This window comes from Crinia signifera, chromosome 5 (assembly GCF_055691185.1).
Source record: "Crinia signifera chromosome 5, ASM5569118v1, whole genome shotgun sequence".
Taxonomy (NCBI): domain Eukaryota; kingdom Metazoa; phylum Chordata; class Amphibia; order Anura; family Myobatrachidae; genus Crinia; species Crinia signifera.
The window spans coordinates 84,662,222-84,682,065 of NC_139221.1; the positions used below are offsets into that span (position 1 = coordinate 84,662,222).

A 19,844-nucleotide genomic window follows, 5' to 3' on the forward strand; every position below is an offset into this window, starting at 1 on the left:
CAGTGCTGGCTGGCATTGAAAAAAATACTAGTTGTGAACGAGACTCTTCATTTTACTTAATGTTATAATGAGCACAGGAGATAGGGATTGATAGCATGGGTTTACTAAACAACATGGGTTTACTGACTTTTTTTTGACTGGGTGACTAAAGTAATAGCTTAAGGGGGCACCATAGATGTAGCTTATCTAGACTTTAGGAAGGCTTTTGACACTGCCCCACATCGCAGATTGTTAAATAAACTTGAAAGCTTGGAATTGGATTCTAAGATGGTTGAATGGATAAGATCTTGGTTGCAGGACAGGAAACAGAGAGTTGTAGTAAACAGAGTACAGTCAAAGGAGGGAAAGGTTACAAGTGGAGTACCCCAGGGATCTGTACTTGAACCAGTGCTTTTTGATATATATATATTGGTGACATTGCTAATGGAATTGAGGGTAAAATATGCCTTTTGCAGATGACATAAAGGTATTCAACAGGGTAGACACACCAGGAGGGGTAAAACAAATGATCGATGATCTAGGTAGATTAGAGGAATGGTCAAGAGCATGGCAACTACAGTTTAATGCCAAACAATTCTAAATCATGCACTTGGGTCTCAAAAATACAAAGACTAAATATAGTATAAATAACACTATAACGGAAACTACTGAGGAGACGGATCTAGGTGTCACTATTTCAGGGGACTTAAAGGCAGGTAGGCAAAGTAACAAAGCGATGAAGAAGGCAAGTGAAATGCTTGGTTGCATAGGGAGAGGAATCAACAGTAGAAAGAAAGAAAGAAATAAGTAATAATGCCACTGTATAGGTCATTGGTAAAACCTCATCTAGAGTACTGTGTTCAGTTCAGGAGGCCAAATCTCCAGAAGGATATAAATATATTAGAGACTGTACTAAGAAGGGCAACTAAAATGGTGCATGGCCTACATCACAAAACATACTCAGAAAGACTAAACTATCTTAATATGTAAAGTTTAGAGCAGAGAAGGGAAAGGGGGGACATGATAGAAACTTTCAAATATATCAAGGGTATTAACAAGGTACAGGTGGGAGACATTCTTCACAGGAAGTGGAGCAACAGAACACAAGGACATTCACTGAAACTAGAGGGATGAAGTTTCAGGGGAAATTTGAGTAAAAATGACTTCACAGAAAGAGTAGTGGATAAGTGGAATAGCCTCCCATCAGAAGTGGTAGAGGCAAATACAGGAGAGCAATTTAAACATTCATATTGATATCCTTACAAAGAAATAAGGATCAAATATGGTTTGAAGTAACATGTTTAAAAAAGGGGCAGACTAGATGGGACAAGTGGTTCTTATCTGCCGTCAAATTCTATGTTTCTATAGATTTATAAGGGATCTGGATCAGAAGAGGTAGTAGAGTAGGCCTTCATTTGTCCTTAAAGTAAAGACAAGATCTGTTGGTTGTGGGTAAGTTTGGCATAGGAGGGTTCAGTCAAGAATTAGGTTAGATGGCTGAGGAAGGAGGGGGCTGTGGGAATCCTCAAAAGAGTGGTGTTCAAAAAAGCCTCACCATGTCATTGACTGTGACTGCTTTGGTAATTACTCCGAGCAAACTGTAAATCATTGTTAGCAGGTTGTACTAAGGAAAATTGGGTAAAATTATGTGTCTTCTATCCAGAGTTGTTATGTTAATTAGGCATACCTATTTTTTTACAGCAGAATGGGTGAATACACAAATGAACTGCAATGTGTCAAACACACAGCTAAATTCTTTTTCATCTGTGAGTTCAATTAAAAAAAAATTAACAAAGTTAATTGGAAAGCACATGTGAAGAAAACAAACGTTTGCTTATGTTTGCATCCCATGCACAAAGCAAGTGCAGCAAACAACCTGCAATTGGATCACAAAGGCAACTGGAAAGATATACATTATAATGTAACTGCACATTAAGGTGTGCTCGTAATCACATGCAGGTGCAATGAAGACATGCTCATTTGTGGTGCACTGTCTAGTCATAAGCTGTCTGTAAATGTTACACCAGGTAAAAACATACCTCACATATATACAGTATATTGGGAAATCTGCTTGGTTGACAAAAGAAGAGTTTGAATCAAATTAAAGGTACATTTATAATTTAGCTAATAAGTTACTCAGAAAAACACATTAGCCAAGCCGTTATCCTGGCACCTGTGTATTGGAGGATGAAGACAAAATGTGCTTGAGTGTCCAATACAAGGTCGTGCTAGTTCAACTGTAAGGTTACAAGTGGATAAAGCGGTAACACAAAAGTGTAACTTTCAGCCTGGGGCTGTTTATAGAAATCAATGGTTGCTTAAAAAGCTGACTTAACAGGAAAAATCCCAGTACCAAACACAAAGAAACAAGATACTACAACTCATATTATTATGCCGCTATCACGTTAGACACGTCCGTTTAACAATGTATTTACCAAATTCCAATAATTATAAAATGGCAATAATATTAACATGAGATAAATCAGAGACATGACAAAATAATAAGAAAAAATGTTCTGAAATACAGATTTAATTGCGTCATTGACCTTCCATGTTATTGCTTAAGCCACATAATATAATTTGCAATCTACTCACATATTTCCTCTGCGTATCAGTACTGTGCTGCACCTGGCCAGCCTTGGCTTGTTAGGCTGCAGTAACTACGGGTAAGATCTGCTGCCTCCAGAGCTAGGAGAAAATGAGGCTTTCACAAAGCTCACTTCAAACAACTGGTGGGGGTAGATCAGGACCCCTTAATCTTCTATTTTATTTTCTGAAAGGGTTTAATCTTATTGTGAAGCTGTCACTTAGAAACTCCTGATTGTGACAGCATTAGTATAATAAAAGATAACGGATATGCTCCTTGTAGCTATTTTTATAAGAAAGCAGTTAAATGCAGCTGCATTCTAGACATATTTATATGTGCCTGTGGTTTTCCAGAGCAACAGGTGTGATGCTGCTAGCTCCCATTCTAGCACCACAATAGCAAAGGAGGAAACACAGTAGGAGAGATATCATTAAAGTGGTAACAGCTAGTGGAAAATGGTAGTAAATAGTAATATCCCTCGTGCACTTAAAGGAATAGCCTGGGGAGGGAGGGGGGGGGGGGGGGGCTAGAAGGTAAAATACTGTAAGTACAACTCCATCAACCTGTTCTTTCTACAATTGGGAAGTCATAATGAGACAAATATGGAAGTGATTAAATAAATGGAAACTTCTGGGTAAATGAAGGACATCATGCACTTTTCAAGCATGTACTGCCGTCAGGGCCAGCCCAAGCCTAATTTTTTGGTAAACAAACATAGACTTTAGAGCCCCTCATGGGGATAGTGTGGGAGGAGCTACAATGTGGGTGGAGTATTCATTGATACTTAAAATTAGGGACAGTGCACCCCGGAGGCCTGCAGCAAATATTATTTATTTATTAACAGTTTCTTATAGGGCGCACACATATTCTGCAGAGCATTACAGAGAATATTTGAACATTCACATCAGTCCCTGCCCCAGTGGAGCTTACAATCTATATTCCCTAACACATGTACACACACAGACATTCTAGGGTTAATTTATTGGGTGCCAATCAGCCTACCAGTACATTTGTGGATTGTGGTAGGAAACCGGAGTACACGGAGGAAACCCACGCAAGTACGGGGAGAACATACAAACTCCGCACAGTTAGGGCCATGGTGGGAATCGAACCCATGATCTCAGTGCTGTGAGTTAGTAATGCTAACCACTACATCATCCATACTGCCCCATATTTAAATATTTAGGGCGTGGCCACATAATAGTACCAATTCACATTATACCACACAGTAGTGCCACTTATACATACCCTAGCGCACTGCGCGAGGTATAGCCCCTTAGACACACTGCAACACACTTCGGGATATATATATAGCTCCATTTTATATGCAAATAGGGCAACAGCAATTTTATACAACTAACCTTTTCAAAATGCTACTTCTGATATATGCTAAATCTATTTGCATCAGTGTTTAAGGTTAATGTTACTGATTTTACTGGCATTATGGCTCTTTGTTCTTTTATTAGAAGAAAACTAAGAAATGAGATATAGTTAAGCTTAAAATGAATACACATACCTAGAAATAAATAGTTATTGCTTTTGGCGTTTCTCCCTCAGCAGCTACAACCCTTTCCCTATAAAGCTGAACAATTTCACACACACTGAGCACGATACGGTCATTAAGTTGACACAAGTTCGGTAGACATACATTATGTCGATCGCTGAAGGTCGACAGGCACTAGGTTGACACTTATATTAGGTCTATATGCATTAGGTCGACACGATCAAAAGGTTGACCCAAGCATTAGGCCAACATTACAAAGGTCAACATGAGTTTTTCATGTTGTTTTTTCAAAAACAAGTGATTTTTCCTTCTCCAATATCCAAGTGGGCATAGAGTGAAAATGTAATAGTGCGCCCAAGGCATGGCGAGCGAAGCGGTATATTGATACGGTGTCCATGTTGACTTACATCGATGACACCCAAAAAAGTCTACCTTATGCATGCCAACCTTTGACACGTTGACCTAATGCTAATGTCGACCTTTTGATCTAAAGTATGTCGATTTAAAATAGGTATCAACCTAGTGCCTTTCGACCTTCAGTGGTCAACTTAATGTATATTGACCTAACTTGTATCAACCCCATGACCCATACCCAACTGAGCAATTTATGAGGTCTGCAGCCCTATGAAAATATACTTTGGGAAGCCTAATGTAGGATACACACACCAGAACGATTTGGCCTCAAATCCCCCAATTCCAATGCAATCTCGACCGACTGTATGTAAATTGGGCATGTTTTGCCATGCTTTAGATGCGCGTTGTTTTGGAGATCCCACCTGCTGCAGTCAGGATCTGTAAAAGATCCATTCAACTGGATACAGATCGTGATCGGATCGTATGCAGATGGTGTGCAGATGGTGTTCTCCAACAGATTGTATGGTCGTCCCACGATCATGATCGTTTTGGTGTGTACCTGGCATTGTATACAATGGAAATATGGAATGTCAACAATTGAAATGGATACATTCCCAATGTTCCCTTAATTTCCTGATTAATTCAACAACTTAATAAAGTAAAGAACATTTCAAGAAAATCATGAACGTTTTTAGTGGTTGTAGTTTTAATGGGCAGGTATCTGATTTGTTAATTGTTTGCATTTCTGTGTGTTCTGGAAACCGTGCAAAGTGCAATTATCTCACAAAATAGCATGTTAGCACAGTGTGTACCTGTAGGTGCATAACACCAAAATCACCAGACCCATAGCAAGTTGGTTTGGTGATGCCATCAGAAGAGCAGAGTGCTTTCATGTACTGAAGAACCTTTATTGCCTTGTCCCATAGCAGCTGAAAGGGTTGCTTTGATAATACTTCCACCTCTGTTCCCAAAACAGAGTTTCAGAGTGGTTGAAGTTGTTTGTACATACACCTATATATAAAATCAGCCTGGGTGCATTTGTGGGCAATTCTGGAAATGTTTAGGTTTCAAATGGCCAGACTCTGAAGATTGTCAGAAAATTTGTTTAGCCGATTTTAGTCGGTGGGACCACTAAAATGGGTGACACTGAAATGTGTGACTAAGTTGGACATACAGAGACTTGTTAGCAATATTGCTAAGAATGTGGGTTTTCTCAAGTATGGGCACTGTGAGGCAATGTTCTATTTTCAGCATTATATATATATATATATAATGACCATACATTATTTTAAGAAATATTTAGTAATCACTAAATTGGGTAATATTTTGTGTGGTTTTAGGTTAAAAATACAAACACAGTAACTGTCATTGTGGTTTTTTTTTTTTTTATCTGACATTTTCCTAAGAAAGTGTTGGTGAGTCTTATTATATGGTTATGCTATTGTCAATTAAGCTGCTATTGACATGTGTCATTGAATGACAAATGTGATTGAGCTGACACAGAGGCTGGGGCACAAGAGTTGGGCTTAAAAAGGGGTTTACATACTAAATGCTGTTGGTGCTAAGCATAGAACCACCAAGGTTCATATTAATAGTTCAGGATGAGGGAAACAGATTTCTTCTTTGAAGTAAATTGTAATGTGTCAATAATACTCAAGATACTAATGATATAAACATATAGTTTCATGGAGAACTTAAATAAATAAGTTTGATAACAGCAGGGCCATCTTAACAGCAGTGTGGGCCCCTGGGCAAAGCAATGCACTGGGGCCCTTACTCATTCTCCCCTCCTAGGGGTGGGGGGTTCTATCAGCAGCAGCTTTGATGATGTCCCACGGGTGGCAGGGGGTGCTCTATCTTCCACTCAACATGTAGGACCTGGAGCAGTAACTTCTGCTAATTACTCCTTTACTGCACAAGTGGTGGGAGGGAGAACACTAACGTGTTAGGGGGCACTGAGCTGAATGAAGGGTCCCTTGTAAATGACTTCCAGGGAGGTAGGGGGTGTTTTATACGCAGGAGAGGGTTGGATAATGGAGTGGGCTTAATATTCGTCATTTTCCGGTGGATGGGCAGCTTGTTTGACTGCAGATATCGCCATTATCTGGAATTCGATTTCTTAGCTTTCAATAGTATAAAAACCTAGAGTCCCAACTTTCAGGAGGTGCTGGGAACTTGGGGATCAGAGATCAGGAGCCAGAGCAATCTATTGACATAAATATAAAACTTTACACCAGATGTTTGTGAGACACCCCAGAAACACTGGGTTTCATTTTCTATTGCCCAACATTTGCATTGGTGGCCAGCGTAGCCCTATTTACGTAGAAACTACAGGGGGTTGCTAGGCAACCGCCCTGCAGCAGTAGCAGAGACAGGACTTAAAAGGAGGAGGGCATTAGGACCTAGCACTTACCCAAGGTGCTGGGACACAGCCAAGAAAAGGATGCCCGGTGATTGGAGGCTGAAGGGCGTGAAGAGGAGGAGGTGTGTCTGACCAGAGGGCGCGAAGAGAGAGAGAGAGACGACTGGCCAGTGGCAGTGTTCAGCGCCCGAGTGACAGCTCAACCCAGAGAGTGACGGGGACCGCGACTCCCGGCAGCTGACGGGACGCCGGGGAACAGGGGAAGAGAGGACTGGGCCGCAGCAGCAGTGTTCCGGCCCAGCAGTGCGGCAGTGTCTAAGCGCCGCAGAGAGAGAGGCCCGACTGAAGCCCCTACACACAACGGTGATTGACAGCCCAAGAGAGACCCGGCTCAGGTGACCAGGGCTGCCGGAGAGAGTGATGCGGCTTCAGCAGTGCCGCAGTCCCCCTGGCAGACCCAGAAAAAGCCCAACAAGAGTCCAGCAGCGACCCTAAAATGGCAGGAGCCGCAACAAATCGTAAGTGTCGCATTGCCACCTGCCCCTTGACCCCAGCCAGTACACAGGCTGATGCCAACAGACACCCAGTGAGAGTCACACAGCCGACCACGTGTGCCCAGTAGTGACGCAGCCAGGCAAGTGGATTGGGCTCATGAGAAAGAGAGAGAGAGCCAGAAGAGACAGGGCAGCCGCCACAAGGACTCAATTCAGCCTCACCGGAGCCCCAAGTATCCACCTCCTGCCGATTTTAGGTGCTCCTTGAACCAAAGTACTGCAAGGCTTTTAAAGCGCAACAGCTCCAGAGTCCTCAAAGATTAGTGTCACAACGACACCCTCCTGTGACGTAACCTGGTAGTACGACCACCTCAGGGTAGAGAGACATTCTAGTATCTTTCCTAATTGAAAGCTATCCACTATCCCGTGTTTTACTTAAAAGGAAAGGAGACCATAGAGGGACTGTTATCCTTATTCTTCCCACTCACCAGCTGGTGTCGGGAGTAAGGCCTTGACCCAGAACTGCCTTTGCAAAGTCCTGTGCACAGGCCTATCTTCAGGACCATATTTAGTGATAAGCCTCTGGGTACCCAGTATAGAAGTATTATCTTATGTCGTTGCTGTTATCTATGTAGAGTGATACAGTTAAGTAGATTGCCTATTGACAACGATTATTTTGATGTTTCTATTTGGTGACTCTGCTGATCCACACAACGGCGTTAAGCCTTTTTGAGTGTATTAGGTGTCATGTGATAGCCCTTGGTTGGGGCCACTAAGCCTGTGTTGATCAGCAGCGCCAGGAAAGAATTTGATTACACTAATGATTGGTTGGACAGTACCACTAAATGTCTTTGAATATTCAGGAATATATGTACTACAGCTGTACGTGTAGAATTGCCTAAACGTGCGGTACCATACAATACTACATTTATTGGGTTCTGTGAAGGTTCACCCCTTTTGTGCAAGACGTTCACTAGGTAGCTCTGTCTGCTATTATACTATAGTTATCTTACTACAAATAAACACCCCTGAAACGTTTTAATAGCCTTATTCTTGCCCTACGTCCAAGAAGACGAGAAGAGGAAGAAGAGAAGATCTGCTACCCCGAGTGCAAGGTAAAAGGGTTCCTGGCCTGGTCATTCCGTTTCACCACATTTGGAGCTGGAGCAGGGACCGGCTGCTGGAAGGCTGATATCTCTGGTTCTGGGCATGATAGAGACAAACTGCTAGTGTCGTCAGAAAGGGGAGAGTCTCAGCTTTTGGAATATAACTCTAAGTCAGAGAGAACCTGAGAAATATGACTGGGAATTGCAATTAACAAGTCAGATGTGGACTGCTGCTTTGAAGTTGGATATCTCCAGTTCCCCAGTGCCGATTTTCAAAATTCTGATATCACTGGAAAAAGGGGATCCTCAGCTATCAGCAGAGGGCCCTTATAGACCTGGGGCACCTGGGCAAGTGCCCATTAAGCCCATATGAAAAGACGGCCCTGGATAACAGCAGTCAAAGAGTGATGCCTAGAGTAAAAATGCACCCTGACATGCAAGTTACTTGTATTCAATGGTAGGAAACCATCATCCGTAAACCATTGATAGTTGATATCATGGACAACAGAGACCTGGGGTGTGTGCCCGTGTCAGTGCTGGCTTATTGGGTATGCACAGACTTCCTCACCCATGAACTGTACACAGTATAGCTTTAATCCCTTACTGGCCTTAGAAAGTAAGGACCCAGCTCACCCCTGGAACTGCCAGTCATATGCATGGAACCCCTGCAAATAGGAACTGTGTGGATCACCTTTACTAGAATAATAAAAATAGCATTCTGCATTCCATATAAGTTTTTTGCTTAATTTGATAACATGTTGTCTACATTGTTGGCAAAAGTCTCCCTGGCCACTTTGACTGATTACATTTTTGGCAAAACTCTCCCTGGCCTCTTCGACCTATTACATTTTGGGCAAAAGTCTCCCTGCCCACTTTGAACCATTACAGCAGTGCCAGACTATGTTCATGTCATCAGCGACCCTGGATTCCCCAAGACAGATACTGAATGTTCCACCCTTTATGTTTCAGTGGGATTATTTGCAAATATGTTAGTCCTGTATTATGCCTTTCTGATGGAATATCGTACCCTTAATGTAAGCATAATCTTTCTACCAGAGAACATAGGACATTCTCTATAGGACCCCATCAGACTGCTCATCCCCGCTATTAAACATTATTTGGAAGGGTACTTGGAATAAAGAACTTCTCTGCAGACTTTAACCCTTTGAGTGCCAAGTGAATTTGTCAAAATATGTGTGAACATTTTTATTCATCATAATGACCTGTAATGTTACCTTATATAGGAAATATAATCTTTTTTTTTTTTTTTACACAACATTTTTTATTTGAATTTATATAACAAATGTGAGCAACGATGGTATTTTTTGCGGATATTTTGAACATCTCTCACAGAGATGTTGGCATTAAAAGGGTTAATCATCCTGCAGCCAGGATGAGGAAGAGTAAATTAGTACAATCTCTGTATTACTGAACCCCCAGAAATAGCTGCGCTCACATGCTGTTGATAAATATTATACAGCCATGCCAGCATCATACACAGACAAATGATCAGAGTTCAGTTGGTCATTCTTGCTCTAACGTAGGTGCAGTCATGTGACAGCGGGGATGCAAAACCTTAGATGGCTAATTTATTTATTTTCAGTTTCTTATATAAAATCAAGTGATTGCAAAGCATCTACGTTTCCTAAACATCAATGGTCAATGGCAAGCAGCAGAAAGAAAGTGATTTTATTGAGATGAGGTAACATCACATGGTGCTACATTTTGCTTCTGTGATCTGAAAGACCCACAATTTTGTGGCATGTGTTCCACAACAGTTACATGTGACACATGTGTTCCACAACAGTTATAAAGCTACAACCATCATATTAAGTAGAGATATTTTACGATATATTGGTCCAGAAATGCGATAATTTATAGTATAGTAATAGACTATATTTACGGGCTGGAGCAGCCACCCCAAGCTCCAGCAACAAGAAGGCCACCAACCCAGACTGGCAGCTCCCAGAAGAGCACCATCAGGCTCACTGAACTAGACCAGTCTCAATCCAACCACAGAACAGCTGGGGAGGGGAGTCACAGATATTTTTCATTTACAACTGGAGTATTGCTGCATTTTTTTTACACAAATATAATACTGTCAAAAGCTTCCAAAGACATGGATATAGCTTTGCTACATAATGTATTACATCATGTATTAATACATTGTACATGATGGATGCTTTAGGTCAGGCATGTCCAAACTATGGCCCTCCAGCTGTTGTGAAACTACTCTGCTTCCATTATGATTTGGCTGCACCTATGCAGCCACAATGACCCTATCCAGCCACTTGGGAAAGTAGCCCATGTCACTATCATTGCATATGTGTGCCAGCCATATGCTTGCTGTAAGAGCTCTGCCAACAATCAGAAAAATATCTGCATATACCCACGGCATGCCATCAGCACACTTAACCTACATATAGATCTATATCTATAGCTATATCTGTATATCTATCTCTATATCTGTCTATATATGTATTTATATTACACATTCAAGGCACAAATCTTCTGAAACAGAGATGCGGTAAAGACACAAATGCGGTATATGGTGGAGTGTACATATGAAAGAGAAGGTGTTACCTCCTGATACCGTGGAGCTGTTACTGACACATCAAAGACTCACATTGCAAAATAACAGCTTTGAAAGGCACACGTATAAAGAAGAAACATCTAGTGATTTATCTACCATTTATAACAAAATTATAGGATTTAATACCCTTACATTCCCAGCACTTATTATAACTAGAACAATGGAAGGCGCTGCATTGAAATTAATCTTCACCTTGTAACTTTGTGGGAATATTGTGTTATTTTCTGCTTTAACATTAAGCATGATCCTGACATGCTCACACCACAGGACTGCAATATTTGAATCACTGAAAAACGTTGGCTGATTCCAAAGGTATTTGGTGTGCTGCTTTAAAAATAACTATGAGTTTTCACAAAATGCATGTGAAGATATGAGAAGCAGCCTATTCATCTGTATTCTGGTTAAATGTTCATATTACTTCCAAAAGTAATGCAACAAGGAACCATTTCAAAATGTTACTACCATCTATAAGTCTCTATACTGAATATTTCTTTCCCTTTCAAAGCTTTGTTTGACACTTCTTCTGTCTTCTATACACTGGTTGTGGGAGTTCGCTGTGCAGTATCCAACAGTACTCTACTGTCATGTTGACTTTCCATCCTCCCTTGCAACTTTGTTCCATTCACCTTTATGTCTTGCTAGAATCTTTCTCCTTGGTCCCGACCAACATTTTCAGGAAAGTATTCCAAATGATCATTCATATAGTTCCTTTTCAAACCTCATCAAACAACCTAATGTGTACTTTTCTAGCAATAGAAATATAGAATTTGATAGCAGATAACAACCACTTGGCCCATCTGATCTGCCCCTTTTTAACTTTTGGGAACCTCTTGGTACTTTCTGTAGTTAAGTTTTTAGAAGTTCACCTAGAATTTATTTGCAACTTCCAAGCCTCTCTTTCAATAGTCTTGTAACAAAAATGCCTTCTTTCAACATGGCATCTGTTAGTCCAGGAAACTTTTTACACATATACTTAAAACACTCTCCTTCTTTTAGCAAAGCTTTTACAATCTGCTTCATACAGTAAATCCAATTTGATGTAAAGAGGAGGTTTTTTTTTTCGACCAATGAAACTTTTAGATAAAATATTTGTTTTCAACAAGCTCTGTTCGGCCGTTGTATTTTGATCAAGTAACGGCCCTATGCTCAACTTTCCCATTTTCACAAAAGATATGGGCAGTTAGTATCTTTCTTGCTGTCCATGGAGCATAGACTGTACTTTAAGATATCCACACCTATAATCTTTGTAGTTGAGCTTTGTGAGAACTAAGACTTAGGGGGGTATTCAATCTCTGTTGAAAACTTGGTTGTGTCGGAAACCACTTCTTTAACGACATAAAAAAAGTCGTATTGCTTTCAACTATTCAACTATTCAATCCTTTATTTTTCCAACTGTCGAATCCGCCTCGCCAGTTCTTCATTTCTCCTAACTGTCGTTACTTTTTACTTTTTTTTACAATTTTTTCTAGTTGGAATTTAGAAAAATCTCATGAACCTATTCAATATGACAATTTTGACAGTTTTAAGACATGATTACGTCAACTTGAACTAGACAGTTTTTTCTGTCGGGAGCAGTCTATGTACGTCTAAATTTTTATCGATTTGTATTCTCCGACCTCTTCACAGTCCTGCTCCGGATCTTGGTCCCAATCCTTGTTCTGGTCCTGGTCCCAGTTCTAAATCTGGTTCTGGACTCAATCCTGGTTCTGGTCCCCGCACAGCTCTGTTACAGCTCTGCAGTTAGACAAAATGGCTCCAAACCAAATGGAGCAGGGATTTATATGGAAACTGTCGAGGCTATTTTTTGCCACATTGGTCCAACTCGACATGAGGCGATATGACAGTTTAAAGACTTGATTGTCTAGTTAAGACTCCAGAGGCAAGCAAAACAAAACCAAGTCGACTCGACAGTTTGGCTGCTTACGACCGGGATTGGAAACCCCCCTAATTTTCTTTGAGGTGCACAGAATGACCAAGTAGACCTAAGGCATAATATCTGCCATTATGTTATCACACCTACTGACTGTCATGCACCCAAAAATCTATGGTAAAGTTTGACTTTTTTATAAAAAAAATTCCATTGCAAATCTGTGATTAGAGCAAATTTGCCCAAATCTTTTTACTACAGATCTATGTTTAAGAGCGGACACTGATACCACTGAGCAAACAGGGGTTTTAGATGCATAAGCACCTCAGCAGCAGCAGAAGATTATCCAGAAGATGCAGACTCCCTACTTATACCTCCTGATTGTCACACCAATTTTACCCCTCCCCCCAGCAAGACGTGGACTGACCCTAAATTGGGGGTGCAGCTTTATACTTTGTACTGGGGAAACATTCCAAAACTCAACTTGGGAGAATATGTCCCATAAGTTTGGAGTTGGATTGTTGTCTCATTTATAGTTCATAGTTTGGTTGCTCCTGACAAAGTACTCCTTCATTCATTTCATCAGAATAATTGTGTATAAGTGTACATGTTCTGGATTTTAATATTAGTTCCGTCTCAGAATTACCATCATAAGTATACTTAAAGAAACGGTACTTGTTTCCTAGCACGGCCACACCGATTTACATCGGGGTGGTCGTATCGGAAAAATCGGGTCGATCGCATCGCATGCGATTTGGTCGCATGCGATGCGATCGACGCGACCGACCGATTTTGGACCCGATTTTTTTTTTTTAACGAAATGTAAATCGGGTCCCTGGGACCCGATTTTACATTGGATTCAATGTAAAATATTCCCAACCCCCCCAAATGTCACGGCGTACATCCCACCCCACGATAGACGCCAACCAGAAGCGTGGCGAGCGCAGCGAGCCCGCGAGGGGCGGCGGTGCGCGTCCTCCGACCTTTTCATTCCCCTACTATCCATGTCGGCGTGGAGTTGAGAATAGAATAGTGTGGCGAGCGCAGCGAGCCACCGAGCCCGAAGCGTGGCGAGCGCAGCGTGCCCCGCGAGGGGACGCGGATACCTTCACAGGTAAACGCGTCCCTTCGCGGACTTCACAGGTGTCCGCGTCGCCACGGACACCTGTGAAGCCCGCGAGGGGACGTGTATAACTGTGAAGGTATCCGCGTCCGCTCGCCACGCTTCGGGCTCGGTGGCTCGCTGCGCTCGCCACACTATTCTATTCTCAACTCCACGCCGACGTGGATAGTAGGGGAATGAAAAGGTCGGAGGACGCGCACCGCCGCCCCTCGCGGGCTCGCTGCGCTCGCCACGCTTCGGGTTGGCGTCTATCGTGGGGTGACGACGGGGACATCTAAAATGTGAAATGGGTCATATTGGCCCATTTCACATTTTTCACATTTTTTCAGGATTTCAATGTTAAAAAATCGGTACTTGTTTCCTAGCACGGCCACAATCTTAAGTAATCGTGTCCCTTAATTAAGGGACACGATTACCCCGATGGACCCGATTTCTTTTGAAATCAGGTCCATTTTGCCGGCTAGGAAACAAAAATCGGGTGCATCGCGTCGGTCGGGACCATTAACATTGGTCCCGACGCGACCGACGCGATGCCCCCGATATTTCCATTGACTTCAATGTTAAAAAATTTTTTAACATTGAAATCTTGTCGGGAAGTTAAAATATCGGGGGCATCGCGTCGGTCGGGACCATTAACATTGGTCCCGACGCGATGCGACGCGATGCACCCGATTTTTGCATAGGATTCAATGTTAAAAAAATTTTTAACATTGAAATGGTGTAAAAATGTCAAAAAATGTGAAATGGGTCAATATGACCCATTTCACATTATAAATGTCCCCGTCGTCGCCCCACGATACACGCCAACCCGAAGCGTGGCGAGCGCAGCGAGCCCGCGAGGGGCGGCGGTACGCGTCCTCCGACCTTTTCATGCCCTACTATCCACTAGGGCGTGGAGTGAGAATAGAATAGTGTGGCGAGCGCAGCGAGCCACCGAGCCCGAAGCGTGGCGAGCGCAGCGAGCCCCGCGAGGGGACGCGGATATCTTCAGAGTTATACGCGTCCCTTCGCGGGCTTCACAGGTGTCCGTGGCGACGCGGACAGCTGTGAAGCCCGCGAAGGGACGCGTTTACCTGTGAAGGTATCCGCGTCCGCTCGCCACGCTTCGGGCTCGGTGGCTCGCTGCGCTCGCCACACTATTCTATTCTCACTCCACGCCCTAGTGGATAGTAGGGCATGAAAAGGTCGGAGGACGCGTACCGCCGCCCCTCGCGGGCTCGCTGCGCTCGCCACGCTTCGGGTTGCCGTCTATCGTGGGGTGGGGTTTACGCGCTTGAATTTGGGGGGGTTGGGAATTTTTTTCATTCAATCCAATGTAAAATTGGGTCCCAGGGACCCAATTTACATTGGATTGAATGAAAAAATCGGGTGAAAAATCGGTCGGTCGCGTCGATCGCATCGCATGCGACCAAATCGCATGCGATGCGATCGACCCGATTTTTTTCAGCACGATCACCCCGATCTTAATCGGTGTGGCCGTGCTAGGAAACAAGTACCAAAAAATCTTTTAACATTGAAGCCTATGTAAAAATCGGGGGCATCGCGTCGGGACCTATGTTAATGGTCCCGACCGACGCGATGCCCCCGATATTTTACCTTTCCCGACACGATTTCAATGTTAAAATATTTTTTAACATTGAAGCCTATGGGGAAATCGCGGGCATCGCGTCGGTCGCCTCGGGACCATTGTTAACGGTCCCGACCGACGCGATGCCCCCGATATTTTGTCCTAGCCGGCCAAATGGACCTGATTTCAAAGGAAATCGGGTCCATCGTATGGATCGTGTACCTTAACTTAAAGGTATACGATCCATACGATTGTGGCCGTGCTAGGAAACAAGTACCAAAGAAACTACAATATAATAATCATAAACAAAATCCCCAAAAAACAAGTGAATTTGCGAAGTGTTGTAAAATAAGCATAAAAAAAATTGTTTTAATTAAATTAGAATCATAAAGCAACCAATTAATTTATCGAATGATATGGTAACTATATACATATATGTTGTACAGCTTTATCCAGGCTAATCTCTCAAGAGAATTCCCCAAATAACTGAAATTGGAAATATAGGCTACATAATTCTCAGAGGAAGAAAAAATACCCACGGCTCACTATTAGATCAGTGTCAGTGTTGCTCCCCCTGGTTTATTTGGCAATACATGTTGCAATACAGGAGTTTAGACTGTTGAGGAGATGTGCAAACCATCTAAAGATGACTGGTGGAGGGTTTGCCCATAGCAACCAATCAGATTCTAGTTCTCATTTTATAAAAAGTACTAAATAAACGCTAGACAAAATCAGATTGGTTTCTATAAGCAACTATTACCCTTTTTAGAAACATTTATATATTCCCTCCTGTATCTGGGAACAATTTGTTGACATGTGTAGACTAAAGTTAGGTACACATAAATGATACTAACAATGCAATGACATCAACAATTCCCTTTGTAGTGCCTGGAATTCCCTGACAAACGATATAGTGCCCACACACTAAACGATGTTACAAATGATATCGTTCAGTGGCCACATCCAGGAGGATACTGTCATTAACAATATAGCCAGAATTTTACTGCATAACCAGATAACAGAGGGGGTCATTCACGACCCGTGACAGCACGCATTGTTAATGATATAGTGTGTACATACTAGACAATATCCACAAAAAATATCATTACCGATATCATTATCGCTTGAAAAAATCATCTAATGTGTACCTCTCCTTAATATAATTGGACTGAGCCTTATCATAATGTTCATATAATCACCCTTCTTTTGGGTCATTTGATGACCTCACATAGGCCAACAGATGCCTGATTTTTCTTGTTGCCAGTACACTTCCAATCTGACTGGGGGCCAGATGCACTTAGCTTCAAAAGTGATAAAATGGAGAGTGATAAACAACCAACCAATCACTTCCTACCTGGCAGCTAGGAGCTGATTGGCTGGTGGTTTATCACACTCCATTTTATCACTTTTGAAGCTTAGTGCATCTGGCGCAGTATCTGGCAATTTGTCAGAATAGGTCCTACACAAATGCTTTGATATTGCCATAATTTTTATCTTCTCTCATCAGTTTTCTATTTGTTTCTGTAGTTGTTCAAACATTTAAAAAGCCTATACACAACAGTACAAAATTTGTGTAGTTTCCATTGGACAACAATAGTTACCACTTTAAATTAAAGGGGTGTACACACAGGCTCGGGCTGGGTGATTTTGATTAAGGCAATTTGGTTTAGTCAAAGCAATATAAAGTTTAGCCATCGGAGATAGATGGCTGCCATGCCCAGCCATATAAGCCAAACACACCATGTATGGAGGCCTAGTCAAAATTGCTGTGCATCGCTATCGCCTGCAGTGTACATGGGACGATTCTGGCTAACCTTATAGGCGATTTTGACTATTTAGTCAAAATCGCATGGCCAAATCGCACTGTGTGTACACTGCTTTAGAGTTGGTTCTGATGGGTATGTAGTCTGTAAGTTTTACAGTACCATTTGTTTTACTTAAATCTGGCTCTAGGAAATATTATATTCTTTGACAGTAATAAATATGAGAATACTGAACTGTATACCAGTTACTGTGAGATGAGTCATACACTTATTAGAGATGAAAGTATTAGATGGTTCTAGTAGCAGGACAGGTATGAGCAGAAAGTAAGTAAGGAGCTCGCCAAAGCAAAAATGAGTTTTGGTATGGAGTAAATCTCATCAGATATGTATCTGAAGAGCAATGTGTTACAATCGGCATAGTGTTAATATTTTAGGGAAGATCTTAAATTAATAAAATATTACCTGAGAATGTACGCCCCACCAAAAAAAATATATAGATAATTACACAGTAATTTAAAGGGTTTATTTTGTCCTAGTTTTGGAAGATGGCAGAGGCTCCTTTGCAGTGTTTGTTGCTGTTTTTGTAGTGAATACCAGGTTCAGTGGTGTTTTCTGTGCTTCCTTAATTTTCTTGGTAGAACCTCCTGGAATGTGCAAGTAAATTGATAATTGCGCTGACACCGAAATATTTTACAAACCTACTTTCTTTTTCAATAGTTTAAATCGCCATTGCAAATAATCTTGTCCTGCCATACTGAGAACCAGTCAACCTGTTTAGTACTGTAGGCTGAGACTCTTTTTGTAAGACAGGGAGTTCCCAGTCCTGTCAGGACTCAACAGGCTACATTCCCTAGATCGTTATTCTGACAACATAGGAAGAAAAAGGGTAACAGTACACAGCAGTAGGCCATTCTGATAAAGAATTGACAACAAAAACCATTGGGGGTGTTCTACTTACCTTTTTATCAATAGGGTCTATATGTTTCCAGTTATTGGCCTTTAGCTGATGGAGTTCATCAAATTTCATACTAATGTTTTCTATGGACAGTTGTAGCATGTCCCAGAACCCAGCTAAATCCTGAGAGGTAGGCCTGGGATGAGCATTAGGATTCTGCAAAACATGATCACAAGAGGGTTATACTCTTTTTATGATTAGAAATTATATATAGGGAGGACTCATTTATTCACAGTTACTGTCAGTCTGTATGTAATTAACCCCTTCCCGACATTTGACGTACATTTACGTCATGGTCGGGAAGTACTTCCCGACACATGGCATAAATGTACGTCATGGATTTAAACTGTCACCGCGTCTATAGACGCGGTGACAGTTTGGAGATGTCTGCTGTCCCTGACAGCAGACATCCCCCCTCGCCGCCCAGGGGGGGCAGGGATGCCCCCCCCGGTCGGCGATCGCTGTGATTGGCTGTTCAAATCTGAACAGCCATTCACAGCGTTTTCTGTGTTACCGGCGGCTAAGCCGCTCGGTAACACAGGGATCGGTGGTGATCGGTGCTGTTAAGTACAGCACCGATCACCACCGATGAGCAGCACCCCCCTCCCACCCACCCGGCACTCACCCGGCAGCTCCCCCAGCTCCCCCGGCAGCAGCAGCAGTAGGCAGCCTCAGCGCACGCAGCGCTTCCCCCCTCCCACCCCCCCCCGCAAGCCGCAGCAGCAGCAGCATGTATGAGATGTGAAAAAAAAATGTACTGAAATATATATATATATATATATATATATGTGTGTGTGTATGTGTATATATATATACACACATATATGTATGTATATATATGTATATATATATACACATATATATATGTATATATATATATATATATATATATATACACATATATATGTGTATATATATGTGTGTATATATATATATATATATATATATATATATATACACACGCACACACACACACACACACACACATACATATATATATATATATATATATATATATATATATATAGAAAGATATTCCCGACATATGACGTATATATACGTCATGGTCGGGAGGTACTTCCCGACCGAAGACGTATATATACGTCATGGTTTTAAACTGTCACCGCGTCTATAGACGCGGTGACAGTTTGGAGATGTCTGCTGTCCCTGACAGCAGACATCCCCCCTCGCGGCGATCGCTGCGATTGGCTGTTCAAATGTGAACAGCCAATTGCAGCGTTTTCTGTGTTACCGGCGGCTAAGCCGCTCGGTAACACAGTGATCGGTGGTGATCGGTGCTGTTAAGTACAGCACCGATCACCACCGATCGCCATCCCCCCCCCTCCCACCCGGCAGCCCCCCCTCCCTCCCACCCACCCGGCTGCCGCAGCGCCAGCACCCCTTCCACCCCCCCACCAGCCGCAGCGCCAGCCCCCCTCCCAAAGCTGGTGACCAAAATGGGGTCACATGTGGGGGGGTTCCACTGTATTGGTGCTTCGGGGGTCTTGCTAATGCGACATAGCACCCACCATTCATTCCACCACCAAATATCACTCCTTCCCTTCTGAGTCCTGCCATGCACCCAACTGG

At 42.4% G+C, this 19,844-nt stretch overlaps 1 protein-coding gene across 5 annotated transcripts in view; it reads right to left on the reverse strand.

Annotated features, from left to right (window-relative positions):
• DLGAP1 (DLG associated protein 1) overlaps window positions 1–19,844 on the reverse strand; it is a 519,677-nt gene that overhangs the window by 8,548 nt on the left and 491,285 nt on the right. For 4 of the 5 annotated variants that reach the window (XM_083187577.1, XM_083187573.1, XM_083187574.1 and 1 more), the window contains one exon: window positions 18,258–18,410. In XM_083187577.1, coding sequence (XP_083043703.1) covers window positions 18,258–18,410 — 153 coding nt within the window. Of the gene's footprint in view, window positions 1–17,020; window positions 17,944–18,257; window positions 18,411–19,844 lie in introns of those variants that run through there. The other variant, XM_083187578.1, reaches the window with a different exon arrangement.